The sequence below is a fragment of the Mycteria americana genome, chromosome 6 (genome assembly GCF_035582795.1).
Source record: "Mycteria americana isolate JAX WOST 10 ecotype Jacksonville Zoo and Gardens chromosome 6, USCA_MyAme_1.0, whole genome shotgun sequence".
Lineage (NCBI taxonomy): Eukaryota > Metazoa > Chordata > Aves > Ciconiiformes > Ciconiidae > Mycteria > Mycteria americana.
Window position 1 is genome coordinate 62,111,020 of NC_134370.1, and position 14,442 is coordinate 62,125,461.

General features: G+C 45.6%; 1 protein-coding gene across 2 annotated transcripts in view; it reads right to left on the reverse strand.

Moving 5' to 3' along the window:
* The window catches only part of ACAN (aggrecan), a 28,460-nt gene extending 24,767 nt beyond the window's left edge, over window positions 1-3,693 (reverse strand). For both annotated transcript variants that reach the window (XM_075504208.1, XM_075504207.1), the window contains exons 1-4: window positions 3,624-3,693; window positions 2,701-3,072; window positions 1,216-1,390; window positions 474-601 (exon numbers count right to left, since the gene is read on the reverse strand). In XM_075504208.1, coding sequence (XP_075360323.1) covers window positions 474-601; window positions 1,216-1,390; window positions 2,701-3,072; window positions 3,624-3,693 — 745 coding nt within the window. The remainder of the gene's footprint in view (window positions 1-473; window positions 602-1,215; window positions 1,391-2,700; window positions 3,073-3,623) is intronic.
* Window positions 3,694-14,442: the final 10,749 nt, after the last annotated feature.

Genomic DNA, 14,442 nt, shown 5'->3' on the forward strand with positions numbered 1-14,442 from the left:
TGTTGGTGACTGTCTATAAAGACCAGAAGAAAGGGAGCCTTACAGACTGAATACAGACTGGAGCAAAACATACCAAACTAGCTGGAGCCACAGGGCAGGAGGAAGATAAAGGACAGTTTCAGTTCTGATGTGCTGAACCTTTCGATGGATCCCTGCCACAAGCATGGGTGATGGACACCTCTGAATGTCACACCCTCAAATGGATGACCAGAGACACGCAGGATGGCAGGGACTCTGGTGGAGGTTAGACGGACTCCACCCTCTGTACTGCATTAGTCATTTGACATTAAAATTGTCCAAGGTCTAACAAAGAGACTGTAGAGAATATCTGGCCTTGCTGGGGTATGTGCTTTTCCATCTTTAACCTGTCTTGCCTCTAGGCCCTTTGCCTCTGTATTTACAGTTGTCCAGTCTAGGCACGATCAGAGCTTTGGCTGCTTCTGCATCTCGTAAACATAAAAGCCCCAAATCACCTTGCATTTGCTCTGCATAACAGTAAACATCATAGGTTTCATCTGGCTCCCGGACACCGTAGGTCCTCACTCCTGGAAATTCATCCTTGTCGCCGTAGCAGCGCTCCCGGGGCCAGTGGATGGGGTACCTGGGGAAGAGAGGGTGCATAAGGACTGGCAGGGCAGGACACCGGCAGCCGCTGCGAGGCTGGGAGAGGGCTGCAGAGCACTGTGCAGTGTGATGATTTATGTCTTTTCCTGGGTTATAGGGAAGGGGAAGGATGATCTGCTGTCCTGCCCTCCCTCTGATGGTCCTGAGCACAACAGGTCCCTGGGAGCACTGGCCGAGGACGTCAGGCCAAGGTGCCTCCCTGGTGGGGGATGCACGGCTCGGTACGGCTGAGCCACACTTGTGCACCTTGCCATAGCATCTGTTTTGTTCAGGGAGGATGAAGGATGAGGATTAAGCCATTGTCCACTCAGCTGTCACCAGCAGCTGAGGAGGACAGTGGTCACTCTGCTTTCCTACTATAGATTCCCCCAGGCAGAGGGGGGAATCCATATCCCCGGATATGGGAAGGATATGGGAATCCATATCCTCCGGCAGAGGCTTGCAATCCACCGCCTCTCTCTGCACGTCAGCAATTACAACAGCTGCTATTTAGCAACTGTTTCTCAACCATTTTCAGTCGGTGGCTTCAATACAGAAGCCCTTCCCTAACGACCCTGCTGTGGCTTCCCTTTCTCCTCCACTGCTCATTACCTGACAGTCTGATCAGCCAGCCAGCCAGCATCACACTGCTCGTACCCATCCTCATAGGCAGCTTGCAGCTGCTCGGGAGTAGCAATGACAGCGCTGTTCTGGATACAGGCCTGCTTTGCTTTCTCGAAGTTCAAGGTGTACCTTGTGGAGATTGCTCTGTAGTGGAATACGATGCCTGGAAAACACAATGGCCATCAGTCACGTGTCTGCTAGAGAGCGACCAGCCCCTTTCCTTCCAAAGAAGTTAGGGATTCAAAGAACAGATACTACATGTCAACTAGAAACAATGAACTATTTCTGCTAATTTGAGAATCTCAAGCCAAGGGTGAATTGATGGGCTCCTTTCACAGGACCCTGCAGAGCACATTGGTGCTCTAGGACAGTGACTGCTCTCCCATGGTGCTGTAACAAAGTCATGGTGCATTGAAAGCCAGTACCTGAATAGTAGTGTGAACAGTGGGAAGAAACCCATCGCCCAGAACACAGAGCTATATCACTGTCAGAAGCACTAAATACTTTCCTGATACAGCTCTGTGCGGTGTTTTAAATGCACAGTTCAGAAATCAGCCAGTGGGGCAGAGCAGGGATCGTGCTGCTGTGCAGGTTTGAAAGCTGCCACCTCCCAAGGTCCTGCTCAGGACCAAGGGTGCGGAGCGTCAATCACTGTACAAACACCCAGGAAACAATAACAAGAGGCAAATATACTTGAAATCTCCAGATCTGCTGCAAACGTATCTAAGTCATATTTTTTTTATGAACAGGGATCTTTATAAAGGATGGCTATCGGTCCACTCTGGTCTGGCATGAGCAGTCTTTAAGTCAAGTGGAAAATTCACCAGGAGGTAATGAGGGGGCTCCCAGCCTCCAACGTCAGGCATGTACTCCAGTGCATGTGAGCAGCAGAAACCTGCCGGTTAACTGTTGTAGTAAAAACTGTCTTCCTGTCCTACACTGAAAGCAAAAACCAAGATAAAGATAAGGATTGTGGGAAACTTTTGTTATTTTATCCACCTATTACTAGGAGGGGCTCTGCAAGACGATGGGGAAAGTTTTTCCAGAACAGACCAATTCTCCAGCTGAGGGCATCCCATCTCCTAAAATGTTTGGAAGAAATAAAAGGTCTTATAATGGCCTCGTTCCAGCTTCACCCTTCTGAGCAATAGCCCAGCGTATCCAGTACCACCTCCTGCCAAGGATGTCGCCTTGCTGTCTCTGTAACTCACCTTCTGCCAGAAGAGTCATTTTATTGCCATATATTCTGCCATGAGTAATTTTACTGGTTTGTTTAGTCTGATCCTAGCCTGCTAAAATAAATGCCTGGCCCATGGATTCTGCTCACCTGCCCATGGCCTTATCTGTGACCTGACCGAAAAGGTTTATGCCTATGGGGAGAGCAGTCCCTCCTCTGCTCATATATTTCTTCCTCTCTTCTGCCCAGGTCAGGCAGCAAGATCTTGAGAGGAAAGAGCAAGGGCAGGGTCTCACCTTTCACTAGGACTTCTATTGTGTCTTGTCTGTCCTCAATCCCGTACATCACTTCACAGCGATAAATCCCAGTGTGGTTGGATCTCAGTGCCTTGATTTCCAAGGTGGCATCGGTGGGGATGGCGGGGTAGTTAGGCAAAGAGATCGCCTCCCTGTACTCTGTGTTGAGCCGGATTTTCCCACCAGTGGCCACTAGCAAGACAACTTCGGTCCCGTTTGAGAGTTTGCTCCATTTGATCCGTGGGTTCAGCAGAGCACTGGTGTCCTGTTCCTCTGGGATGTTGAAGTAACAGGGGATGTTCAGGGAGCTTCCCAGGACAACACGCAGGGGAGACTGTTCAGGTATCTTCACTTCCAGGCCGTCACTACTGTCTGCCAGTTCCCAGACAAAACAATGGTTACATCAGTAACGCATTTAATCTGAAATATCCAGTGCTTCCATATGCTCCAATGCCTATATCTGCTTTGTAAACCTGTACCCACATATTCAGACATACCCTTTTTGGTCTAGTCTTCTGAAAATAACTTGCAAAATGGAAGTTACAACCATGACCCTTGCGCCATGGTTGCTTTTGGGATTTGGACCAGTGCCGGATGTGGGAATGAAGGGAATGAAGGGCTCTACTGCAGTGTAGCTGCTGCCCATGATACGAGATCACATCTGATAGGGTTGAAGAAAGGGGAATGCTGAAATTCCCTTTGTTTCCCCATAAATCTGCCTTTGCCTAGAGCTATCTCCCTGTCTCCCCAAGCACAAGAACAGTGACAGGATATGGCACAGCAGCCATCCAGAGAGAGGAGCCCTGTGTGTACACAGAGCAGATCTTGGGTACAATTATTTCTGGCAGCTGCCCACGCTTGGGGACGGGACCAGCGTGCAGCACATTGCTCAGCCCCGCTTTCCCGCACCCCGGGGCACGTACCTGAGAGCTCCACAGAGACGGCTGCGGCGATGACTCGCAAACACACAAACACTAATAGTAAAGTGGTCATAGTTTACCTGCAAGAAACAACACAGGGAGAAAGGATTTATGACAGCTGTATGTTCACAGGGAGCCGAGTGCTGCGGATGCTGCTGCAGGGCAGTGCAATGCTTTCAGCTGCCCCTTAAGCCTCCTACATGTGGCTGGCAGTGAAAGCTGGTCCTTGGGGAAGGACGCTGTCTCAAAGCGCCTCTTGCTTCAGAAAATGAGTCCGTGAGACAAATAAATAAGATGCTTTGCTATGTACAACAGACTGAAGTGTTATTATGTATCACTTATTATATTGCTCTCCTATTCTCTCTCTTGTGATTCAATCTTCCCCGTGGAGCAGAAAGACAATTTTCCAACAGATCTTCACACTTATTATGTATTTACTCAAGAGGGACCATCATGTCCCCTAAGCCTTTGCCTCAGAACAGGAGCTGCCCCTCACCAGCATCCTCCATCCAGGCCAGTGCTGGCTCTCAGGTCAGATGGTTGGATGCATTCTGTATACCTTAAAATGCTCTGAAGGGAAATCTGCCTTCTATATGGTGGAAAAGCCAAAGGTTACAACGCTTTGGTCCAATACTCTTGCATTGACGGCATACATAGCCTTAACTGCAAATGGATCCTGAACTGATACAAGAAATCTACAGGATACAATTCTGGGCATCTTAACTCCACCCTAAAACTATCCCCTTGGGATCCCTCAATTAGTCAGAGCAACCTGCTACTTCTGAAAGCTTTAGGAAAGGAAAGGGGCATCCTTCTAACATTGAATGGCAGAAGCAATACAGGGAGGCCAACTAAATTAATCCTAACTGGATTATCATCCAGTATAATGTAATGGGATTTTAAATAGCCATAAATGCTCAAGTTGGTTTTAATATTTCAAATAAAAACCATGTCCTCTGGCAGCACAGCATCGTTTGGTGTCACATTTCAGCACTGACTCAGAAGAAAGGACCACACCTACTGAATCACTGGTGTTTCCTTTGAGGTCACCTGTCCAAATATTGGTTGTTTAACTCCTGTGATCTAGAAAGATCCCAGCTGACTTCAGCTCGCAGGGAACATTCTGAGTATATGCCTATTGACCTTGCAGAAAAGTCCATTAAATATCCTCACTGGCACAAGAAAAGGCCAAAAATAAACCTCATCCTGTACAGTCCAGCATTAGCCTTTCACTTATGAAAAAGTTGACCTCCAGGCACTCATTCATTTCAACTTGACGCATCACACAATCTTATCTTTGTGAAATCTTTAGTTAATAAAGACAGCTATACTGGCAGAAAATAGGACAGAACAGGGCCGGCACACTTTGGCAGAGAAGCATGGAGGCTTGAGTTTGCAGCTGTAGGGTTGAACAAGATCAGATGAACATGTCTCAATTTCTGCTGGGCCTGGGAATAAAATTTCAGGTAAGTGCCAACCTCAAGGAGAAACCGTGGAGTTGTGTGTCTGTTCGGGTGTCTGTCCCACTAGGAATGGTATCTGCATAAGCAATGTATTATGAACCTCTTCTGCAGCATGACAATTGACTTCACCATTTCCCTCTACTGATGGCCAGGACCAAGTCAACTGCCATGCTGCAGAAGCAGTCAAAGTGTTTGGCAGTCAGTACCTGGACGATGGCAGGGGAATGTGCCCATAGGATGGGCTGTGGGGGGCATGAAGTGCCTTCTGCTCATCAATAAGCAAGGAGAATTGGAAACACCATCTGCTACGGATAAACAGTCTGAAATCAGCTTGGCTAAACAGCCGTACCCAAGAGTCCTTAAAGATCTGGCTGAGTAAATTGCTGGCCCACTGATGTTCATTTATAATCCACGCTGGAGCACTGGGGCAGGTCCCAAATACCAAAGCACTGTGCCAATAGTCAGCCAAGATATACTACGATAAGCCTCATAAATACACGCTAGTTTGATTGACATAAATTCCAGGCAAAATAATGGAAAATCTGATACAGACTTCAATTCATTAAGCACTGAAGAATAGGCGTAATATTAATCTTAGTTGAGGCACTTGTATATAAAACAGGTGCTTCCAAACTTGATTTTATTAGTTGGCATGATTCTAAGTTTGTCTGATAAAGCTGCCTGCATGGTTGTAACGTAATGTAATTAGATTTTGATAAGGTTTGACTTTCACAGGGTTCCATGATATGAAGATACGTAATGTCAGTAGTACATACATTAAAATGGCTTAGCAGAAGCCTAGCTGGCAGGTCTCTAAAAGGAGCCATCTGAGGGACACTGATGTTGAAGGAGGTATTTCTAATGGGCATCTACAGGATCAGTAATAGATCCAATGTATTTCCAAATAGACTATATTTTAATAGAATCAAATATAAAATTATACAAGGGAAGCACAACATGCCTGACAATGGGATGTTGTGTCCCAGAAAGAGTCACTCAGGAGAATTACTGCCATCATCTGACATAAAACCAAACAGGAACGCCTCTCTGTGCATCAGTGGTAAGCAACGGGAATACTGTGTGCACCTCTGGGTTGGCATAAGGATATCAGAAAAAGATGGTGCAGAATATATCCACTAGCAAGGATCTGAGGGCTGGAGGAAATGCCTTATGGGGGGCGACTAGGAAATCTGAATTTAATTATTGCAACAACAACACACAAAAAAAAGACTGAAAAGTTGACAACAGTGCACAAATATAGTTTCAAGCAGAAGCTGCTGATGCTGAAGGGCTCTTTGATCTAACAAAAAGTCATCTCCAGATCTAATAGCTGGGAGCCATACGCCATGCAAATTCAAATGGGAAACAAAGCCCACATTTTAAACAGAGGCTGGTGGGTCATTGGAACTGGTACCAAGGGAAGCAACGGAGTTTCTGTTGCTTGAAGGCAGACTTGAAGGCTTCTTTGGAAGACATGGCTTAGGCAAACACAACTTAGTGGGCTCAATACAGAGGTAACAGGGTGAAGTTTAAGGGGCCTACATTCACAGGAGATCAGCCCAGAATTGTCCCTTCTGACATTAAAATTAATGAATATGAATGTATCACTGTTTCGATCTCTGCTCTTGTATTATTCATCTTGCCTGGCTGTAGGCAGTAAAAAGAATCATGTTTATGAATATCACACACATTTTTTACCTGCCTTGTAGGATCTAAGGCAAAAAAGACATCCTGTAAAATTAACACCCTTCCCTGCCCAATTGCAGCCAACCATGCCTGAAGTCCGCACAGGCGAGGCATCCCCCCGCTCCATGTCAGGCAGGGAGAAAGGGATTCAGGGGTAAGCTGCCAGTGGAGGAGAAGGATAAGGGCTTAACCTGTATTTTGGGGAACATCTCCAGGTTATAGACCAGTCACTACTAACACACGAGGCACTGCAGAAAACTTGAAGCAGACACAGCTTCTGCATTTTGGTGTCTCTTTAAGCTTTGGGGGGAAACTGAAGTCCACGCTCTGAAGCATATTCTTCTTTAGTTAGAGGAATGCTTCCTACAAGAACAAATAACTGTGGGACTGTGCATCCGGAGCCCTCCTAGCGTAGGTCACTGCTTTCACTATGGATCAGCCCGACATCAGCTGAGGACTGTCTTCCTGGAATTAACTGAGGTTGTGGGGTAGGCTCAGATTATTTCTACTTGCACCATCCCCAACCTGCCATTCCAGTGGATATCCTCCATTCTCATCCTCTGGATAAAAGGCAAGGATCACATGAGTCCTGGGAGCAGGGGTGGACCCTCCAGGGCAGAAGGCACTTGGAGGGGATTTAGGTAGAGGACACTCTCCTAGCCATTAGTAACTAAGTCTTTAGTTATGATACCTGCTCAAGCATTAAATAAAAGCTCTTACTTCTCCAGGCTCCTTAAGTCAGGTACGTTTCAGCAGGCTATGCATTTTTCCAGAATCCAAGTAAGCTGAATAGCCCTGAGTGTCATGCGATAAACTCAGCTAAGAGAGGGAGGCAGCTTTAGACCCAAAATTGCCTACTACAGAATAGAAACATCCTAGAACATGGAAACAGAGATGTTTAAATAAAATGGGAGCTGGCTGGCTGAAAAGACTTTCAGGGTCTGCGTCTACAGCAAACTGGTATTGTTCTGAGTCCCACACGTTGTTATTTCTGTGTACATTGGCAACGGGTAGGAGGAGAGCAGGTTCATCTGTGCATCAGTTAGACATCACAGAACAAAATGCCCTAAGTAGAGGAAATTCACTTTGTCCCAAAAGCTAAGACAAGCCCATGTACTCCTAGTCTTATTCAAGCTTTATGCTGATCTTTCACTTGGAAAAATAGCCTCATATGATAACAGCTGGGACCAGCAGTATCTTTGCAGTTTGGTTTAGCTATAGAGAAAAAAATCCTGCCTCCTCTTATCCCACAGAAGCCCAGAGGCAATGGCTTTTCCTTGTGAGCAGTGGTTAAACAAATTATAATAACAATGTTTTGGGTGTATTCTGCGAAAGTGTTGACTCCCTGCCAGTAAGAAACCCAACCTACTCCTCAGGGTGCTGTTTGCAATGTTGATCTCCATTTTTCATTCCCCTTAAGCACGCCAAAGAGATCCAACCCTGAGTCTGCACACAGCTCTTGCCGGGATTCACTATGCTGGGAATGCCTCTGATTAACGTCCTGTTGTTACAGCAATGGTTCCATGCTGCAATACTTCCACTCCATGTTGTCTCTAGTGGGATATCCAAGCACATGATAACAAGCAAACAGCTGCTTGAAGGAGCAGTTCTGGAAGGAAGTAAAGACAGCAGTCTGCCTGAGCAGACATGGATAGCACAGATGATGGAGTACTGGTGTGTCTAGGCAAGGGAACTGGGGAGGTCGTTCCTCTCATTCTAACGCAACATCTAAAACAGATTATATAGCACATACCTCAAAACCGATGACCCCTCTCCACTGACTGTCAGAGAAGAGGAGGGTGATTAGCTCAAGCGTGGATGTTGCCTCTACAGAGGTGTGAATTCAGATTAGATGAGCTGTGCCCAAGGAGCACAAACGTACAGTTCAGTGCATGGGAGAATCGACCTGGAGCAGTGTGTGCTTGCTGAGACAGGATCTGGCACAGAGGAAACGTTCAGGGATAAGGAAGTGGCTGAGCTGCATGACTGAGTCAAAGCAGAGTAAAGCCTGGAGCAGGCTAAGCCGCGGCAGGAAGGGTCCCCACTCAACATCTTACTGATGGCCCCCAGCTATGGCTGAATAGCTAAGTAGAGAGGTGGACCCCAACATGTTGGGGATACAGTCAACATCCCTACCATATATATCACAAATAACACAGACTTCTGGAGATAACTTAATTTGACTACTTTTTTGAAAATAATTGAGGTAGCCTGGCTACTAGAAAAAGGTGAGCTACTGAGCCCATAGGAGCTACCAGGTCACTGCTGACAAACTCCAATTCAGTTGCAGGGTCCTTATCTTCTAGTAGAAAAAGTCATGTTGAAGAGAAGTTCTACAGACACTTTGGTGGAGCTCCTCCTAGAGTGACTACTAAGAGAGGATTGTCCAAGCTCTAGAGCGGAGTGCTGGGAGGGACTAATTCTTGCAGCACAGAGCCCTACACGCAAGCAGCAATGATCACACTATTCTTTCTGTAAGGTCCATGCTACAAAAACACCTTCCAGCCCTGCAGATTACTTTCTTGCAAAACTCCATTTGCGTTTGCTGGGAGAACGGCTGGAGCAGGCCGCTTTTGTGGCGAGAAGAGAGGAGGAGGTAGGACAAGTTATGCAAGGTCATGGCTATGCCTCTGCATCAGAATAACTGCCCCTGTGCAGAGTACCGAGCAGTCTGGAGGAACAAGAATCCAACCAAACTGCCACAAAAATCCCGGCCATCCTACCTTCTCTAACCAGTGACTGAGACAGAAACAAGGCCCTCTCCAATTCAGCCTGGGCCAGGAAGAATTCAGGAAAAGCTCTTGCCTTTCCAAAAAAGACAGAGTCGGGAAATGCTGGTAAGCTCAGGAGCTCTCCACCCCAGAAAACAACTGTCCCTTTCACTGAAGTTTATTGCCACCTTATTTTATGCCTAAGGCTGTGCTTCTGTATCAGGTTGTGTGCAGACTGTCCTAAATTGGCTGCATATAAATATGTTTATTTGAGAATCTAAGTGTGTGTGGAGGGAAGTGTGTACATATGTGCAGACAGGTTTAATCCCTTGCTCTTCCAACCCTGTCCTCAGGTTTTCAAAGGGCTGAAGAATCTGGAGGGAGCAAGAAAAGGAAAAGTCACTACAGTGAAAGTCCAACAAAGTGCCTACACAGTAAGACTGTACAGTGGAAAATAGCCAGATGGCCCATTTGTAGCACAGTCTAACGTTTGCTTGCTGGAAAGCATTTTCTGTTCCAGTCTATTTTAATTGAGTCCCACATGCAGTTTCTCCTGTGGCCTTTGCTTGTTCCAGACCATGTTAATCACCCTTGTTGCAATTAAATTTATTTTCATCACCCTTAATCCTGCTGTTGTCCTTTTTTTTTTGGATGGGGGTGGATGGGTCATTTTAAGCTTCCTTGTTTCTCAATTTTGGAAGACCTTTAATACACTTATGTATTGTTTCTGGCAGCTAATAAAATGCCACTCATTACCTAGAAGATATGCCTGGGCATAAAGGTATTTCCAAAGACAATATTTCCTTTAAAATTGTGGATATAAAGAGGCTTCTGAACAAGAGTCAAAGTCAGCACTACTCATTAGCCTTGGATCCTCTCTTTTCAACTGGTTTTCCATCCTCTGTTTACTCCCCATCAGGGAACAGACCTTAGTTTCTCTAGGACACATGGTCACCTTTAATGAATTCCTTTAGTCACCTCCATGGTCACCTTTAGTTAATTCAGCACTATTATTTTCAGGCACCAGCACTGGGGACCAAGGGTTTGGTGAGGTCTGAGGAGACACCATCACCCAGCAGAGACACTGGGAGGGTTCTTATGTGTGTTTAGACAGCATGTCCCACGTCCTTGTAGGCTTCAGTGTCGAACGGTGGTTTCTCCACCATGTAAAACTACAGACCGTTCCTCTATGATCTCTAGGAACAAACACTTTATTGTCCCTCTGCATGTTCCCAGCCTCTGCGCAGGACTGAGAGCTTTTCTGTTAAAAACCTCAGCCTGGTCCAGGAAATGGGAGGGAAGGAAGGGGAAAAAAAATTGAGGGGGGTGGGCAAAACCAGTTTTATTTCTTCTTCTTTTTTTAAATAAGGCAAACTTTGGAACTGAAATATGGCAATAAATGCACTCTTGTGATTTTTCATGTTTTTTCAGCTGTAAAGAAAATAGGAGAAATATTCCATTCTGTCTGGCTTCCAAACCATTCTGAGAGTAAGGTCTTTATGTACAGAGCAGCTTGGATGCTGCTCCTACCTGCTCTGTTTCTGAAACCATCCCTGGAACAATAAAGCCCTTTTTTCCCCAATCAGAAAGACACATGGCAGTAACTGCTCAGATATTTTGTCATCGAGAGATGTAGTCCTCCACAAGCTGACAGTCTTGCAGCATTGGCTGCCTGCATTGCTACAGGAGATGGTGAAACTGATGGCACTGAGGCGTTTTTAGTGCATAAGGCACAAAACAGAGAACATTTGTTGAAGAGTAGGAATAATGTCAGGCTTCACCTCAGGCCTCAGCTGGCTCCTGTCCTCAAGCACCCCTTGCTACTGCGGGCATGAAGACAGTCAGACACAGCTCTGCTAATACACCCTGGTGATGGTATCAGCCTGCCCCTCAGCCACCACGTGTGGTCCAGAGCTCCTCTCTGTCATCCTCCACAAAGAACCAAAGTTGCCTGGTCCTGTAATTTTGGTTCTATGCTATTCCATTTTCAGTGTCTTTATGACTTTTTTTCAATAAAAGAGTTGCAGCCTGTTATAATTTGACTGTTTATCTAATTATAATGCACATACACTACAGGAAAATCCAAAATACCCAAGGATGTAAGGACATGTTTTCAATAAGCAGGATGCCACAGGAAATCTTAGCAAAACCTAAACAGTCATATGCTAGGTTCAGTTAGTGATCCAAGCTCAGACATATGGTCTGGAACAAACATCCTACTAAACACAAAAAGCTTTATAAGTATTTATCTCTTTTCTGGTATCTACCACAGAATGGCTCTCATTCTCCCCTGATTTACATTAGTTTTACATTACATCTCCATTAACTTCAGCAGCATTGCTCCTTTTTTTTTTCTTTTTTTCTTTTCTTTCCCCTGAGACATCAGAAGCAAGCTAAACACACAGGCTCCAGAACAGCAGAAACCCATACCACTGGCCACCCCAAAACTAGCTCTCTTGCAGGAAAACCAGAACTGTCTGTCACTGGCAACACTCACACCAGCAATTTTCCTACCCTTCAAGGACAGAGAAGTTGCAAAATGTCCATTATGGCAAGCAGATGAGAGCTGGAGCCTTTCATGCAAGGTGTGGGATCAGCACCAAGTCCTGAGCTGCCATGGCTCTGAGTGTCTGCTCAATATGGAAAGCAAGAGGCACGTTCATACAGCCCCTAGAGCCTCTAAATTCAAGGGAACAATGAGTCTTTGAGACTAGCTGATGCTCACACTCAAAATCCTCTCTACTCCAAGGGGAGAAAAAGAACCTTCTAAAGAGTTCTAATCTCCATATAAAATAGATGTCTCGGTTGAGAACCTTTAGAATGGTTCAGCCATTTCTCTATCCGCTAGTAAGGGAGCCTGGAGCACTGTTAGACATCTAACTTTTAGAGATGGGAGGGTGATTATGCACTTCATAAAGCCTCCTTATACCCTATTTTTTATGCACAACAGTCGGATGTAATTGAGATGTATCCCTTTGCTTGCAAGGAAGAATTTAATCTACAAAGAAGCAATGGAACTTGGAAATATCTTTCCTCCTGGATATGCTGTCTCTGGGAATGACAATCACCCATCACCCTTCTTCTTTGGTAGCGAGAGGCAGGTAAACAATTATATCCCAGAGAAAGAAAGAAACAATCTATACTTGTTTTCTGGAGCTGCTGTCAACCTTGAGCAAAGCTCCCCTAGACTCAGGAAGGAAACCCACCAAAACACAAAAGAAGAGAAACCAGATCCTCCCTGGATGCCAGGTGTGAAGATGGCTGTTTGGGCCATGATCCAAGGAAGTCAAAAACAAACCCTTCAAGTGACAACTTCTTCCGTTCAAATGCACTGGCTCACTATAAAACCCTCTGAGAAATACAAAGCTGTTGTTTCTGTGCACCTAGGATCCAAGCTACCTAAACGTAGTACAGAGCAGGAGAAAGGGAAGACTGAGGGACCTGGAAAAACCTCCTTCCATTAACTTGGTATGGCTGCTACCATTTACCTGCTCTAAATCACCACACAACCACCTGCTCCAAGCAGGCATCAGCTAAACAGGCAGGTAGGTCCTCTGCAGATGCTGAGAGAGTTAGTGGGGGACGGGTAAAGCTCAGCTGACTGACAGCAGCTACTTGCCCCATTTGAGGGATAGCCCATTACTCTGCCGGAGTGTGTGAATGATGCACACGCTGTGCTGGAGATTTTCACTTGTACAGAGTTTAACTTTTCACTTGTTTCATGAGTAGGCTGAAACCTCATTTGTGTAAAGAAGCAGCCTTAAAAATGAGAAAACTTCCCTCTCTGGCTACAGAACAAGACACAAGCATTACTGCAAAGAAGCAAATCTCTGCAGCGATTTTACACTGGCAGAATATTCATGGATATCTTCTGCCTTGCTTCCCTTCTTCTCTGACCCAGCTCAGCCCTTCAGAAGCCTGCTTTTCCAGAAATCCATAATGCCTTTGAAACCATGTTTTAATACAGAATCCATAGGCATGAGAGCTAAGTCTTAACTGGCTTGGCTAGTTACTGCCCAAATCTGATAACTGTTAATACTCTGCTACCCAAAATTGCCTTGGATGCAACATATGTGCTCCTAAGAAATGTGATGTGAAAGTTCACCTAACAAGGCACTGGGGAGGACTGGAAGAGACATCATGAAGCTGGTCCCTGTCAGCTTCACAATGGTAAAGATTTTTCCTCTTGCTATGCTCCAGGTAGAGAGAAAACATCACGCTGTCTTGGAAAGTCAACAAACTTAGGAGATTCAAGGTGAGAACCACAAGACCATGTGTGTGGCTGCAGGGCCTCTCCAATAACTGCACATTTGGGTCATGCTAATGACATATAGTGTGAGCACATTTCTGATTGGTACCAGTCGTGTAATATTGTTCATAGCCTCGGCTTGCATTAATGCCCCTTCATGTGAATAGGCACCTCTTGTAAGATACACAGGCTGCAACAACCCCTTGCTAAGGACACCTTCTACTGATGTGCTATGTCCATCATGCTGCACCACGATCTTTGGTGAGACTGTCCATGCTGGAAATACACACAGCTGGTAACTAAACTTCCTCACACTGTCACAGCTTGGACACAGAAGAGATAGGTAAGCAATCATATCCTATATGGCCTTTGCATTACCAAGTATTGCATGCTGCTGGTGCTTAACAGCAGTAAAAGCAACCTTCCATCCAACCTGGAGGAAGAGCTTCCAGCTTCATCACAGTCTCAGTATCTCCTCTTTTTGCTCCCCATTTTCTCTTTCCAAAGTTGGCACCTGAAAGTTTTCTCTGCATTAATTCCAGACATTGTGTAAACACTGTGCTTAGATTTACTTAAATGAGGCTGTTTGAGCCCTAGCTTTCCTCCAAAGTAGATTTCCTGTCTCATAAATTCAAGACATGCACAGTTTAGCTTTGCTGGGAAGGTGGAATCTTGACTTGATCCTCCCTTTGTGATGACCTGGAAGACAAAAG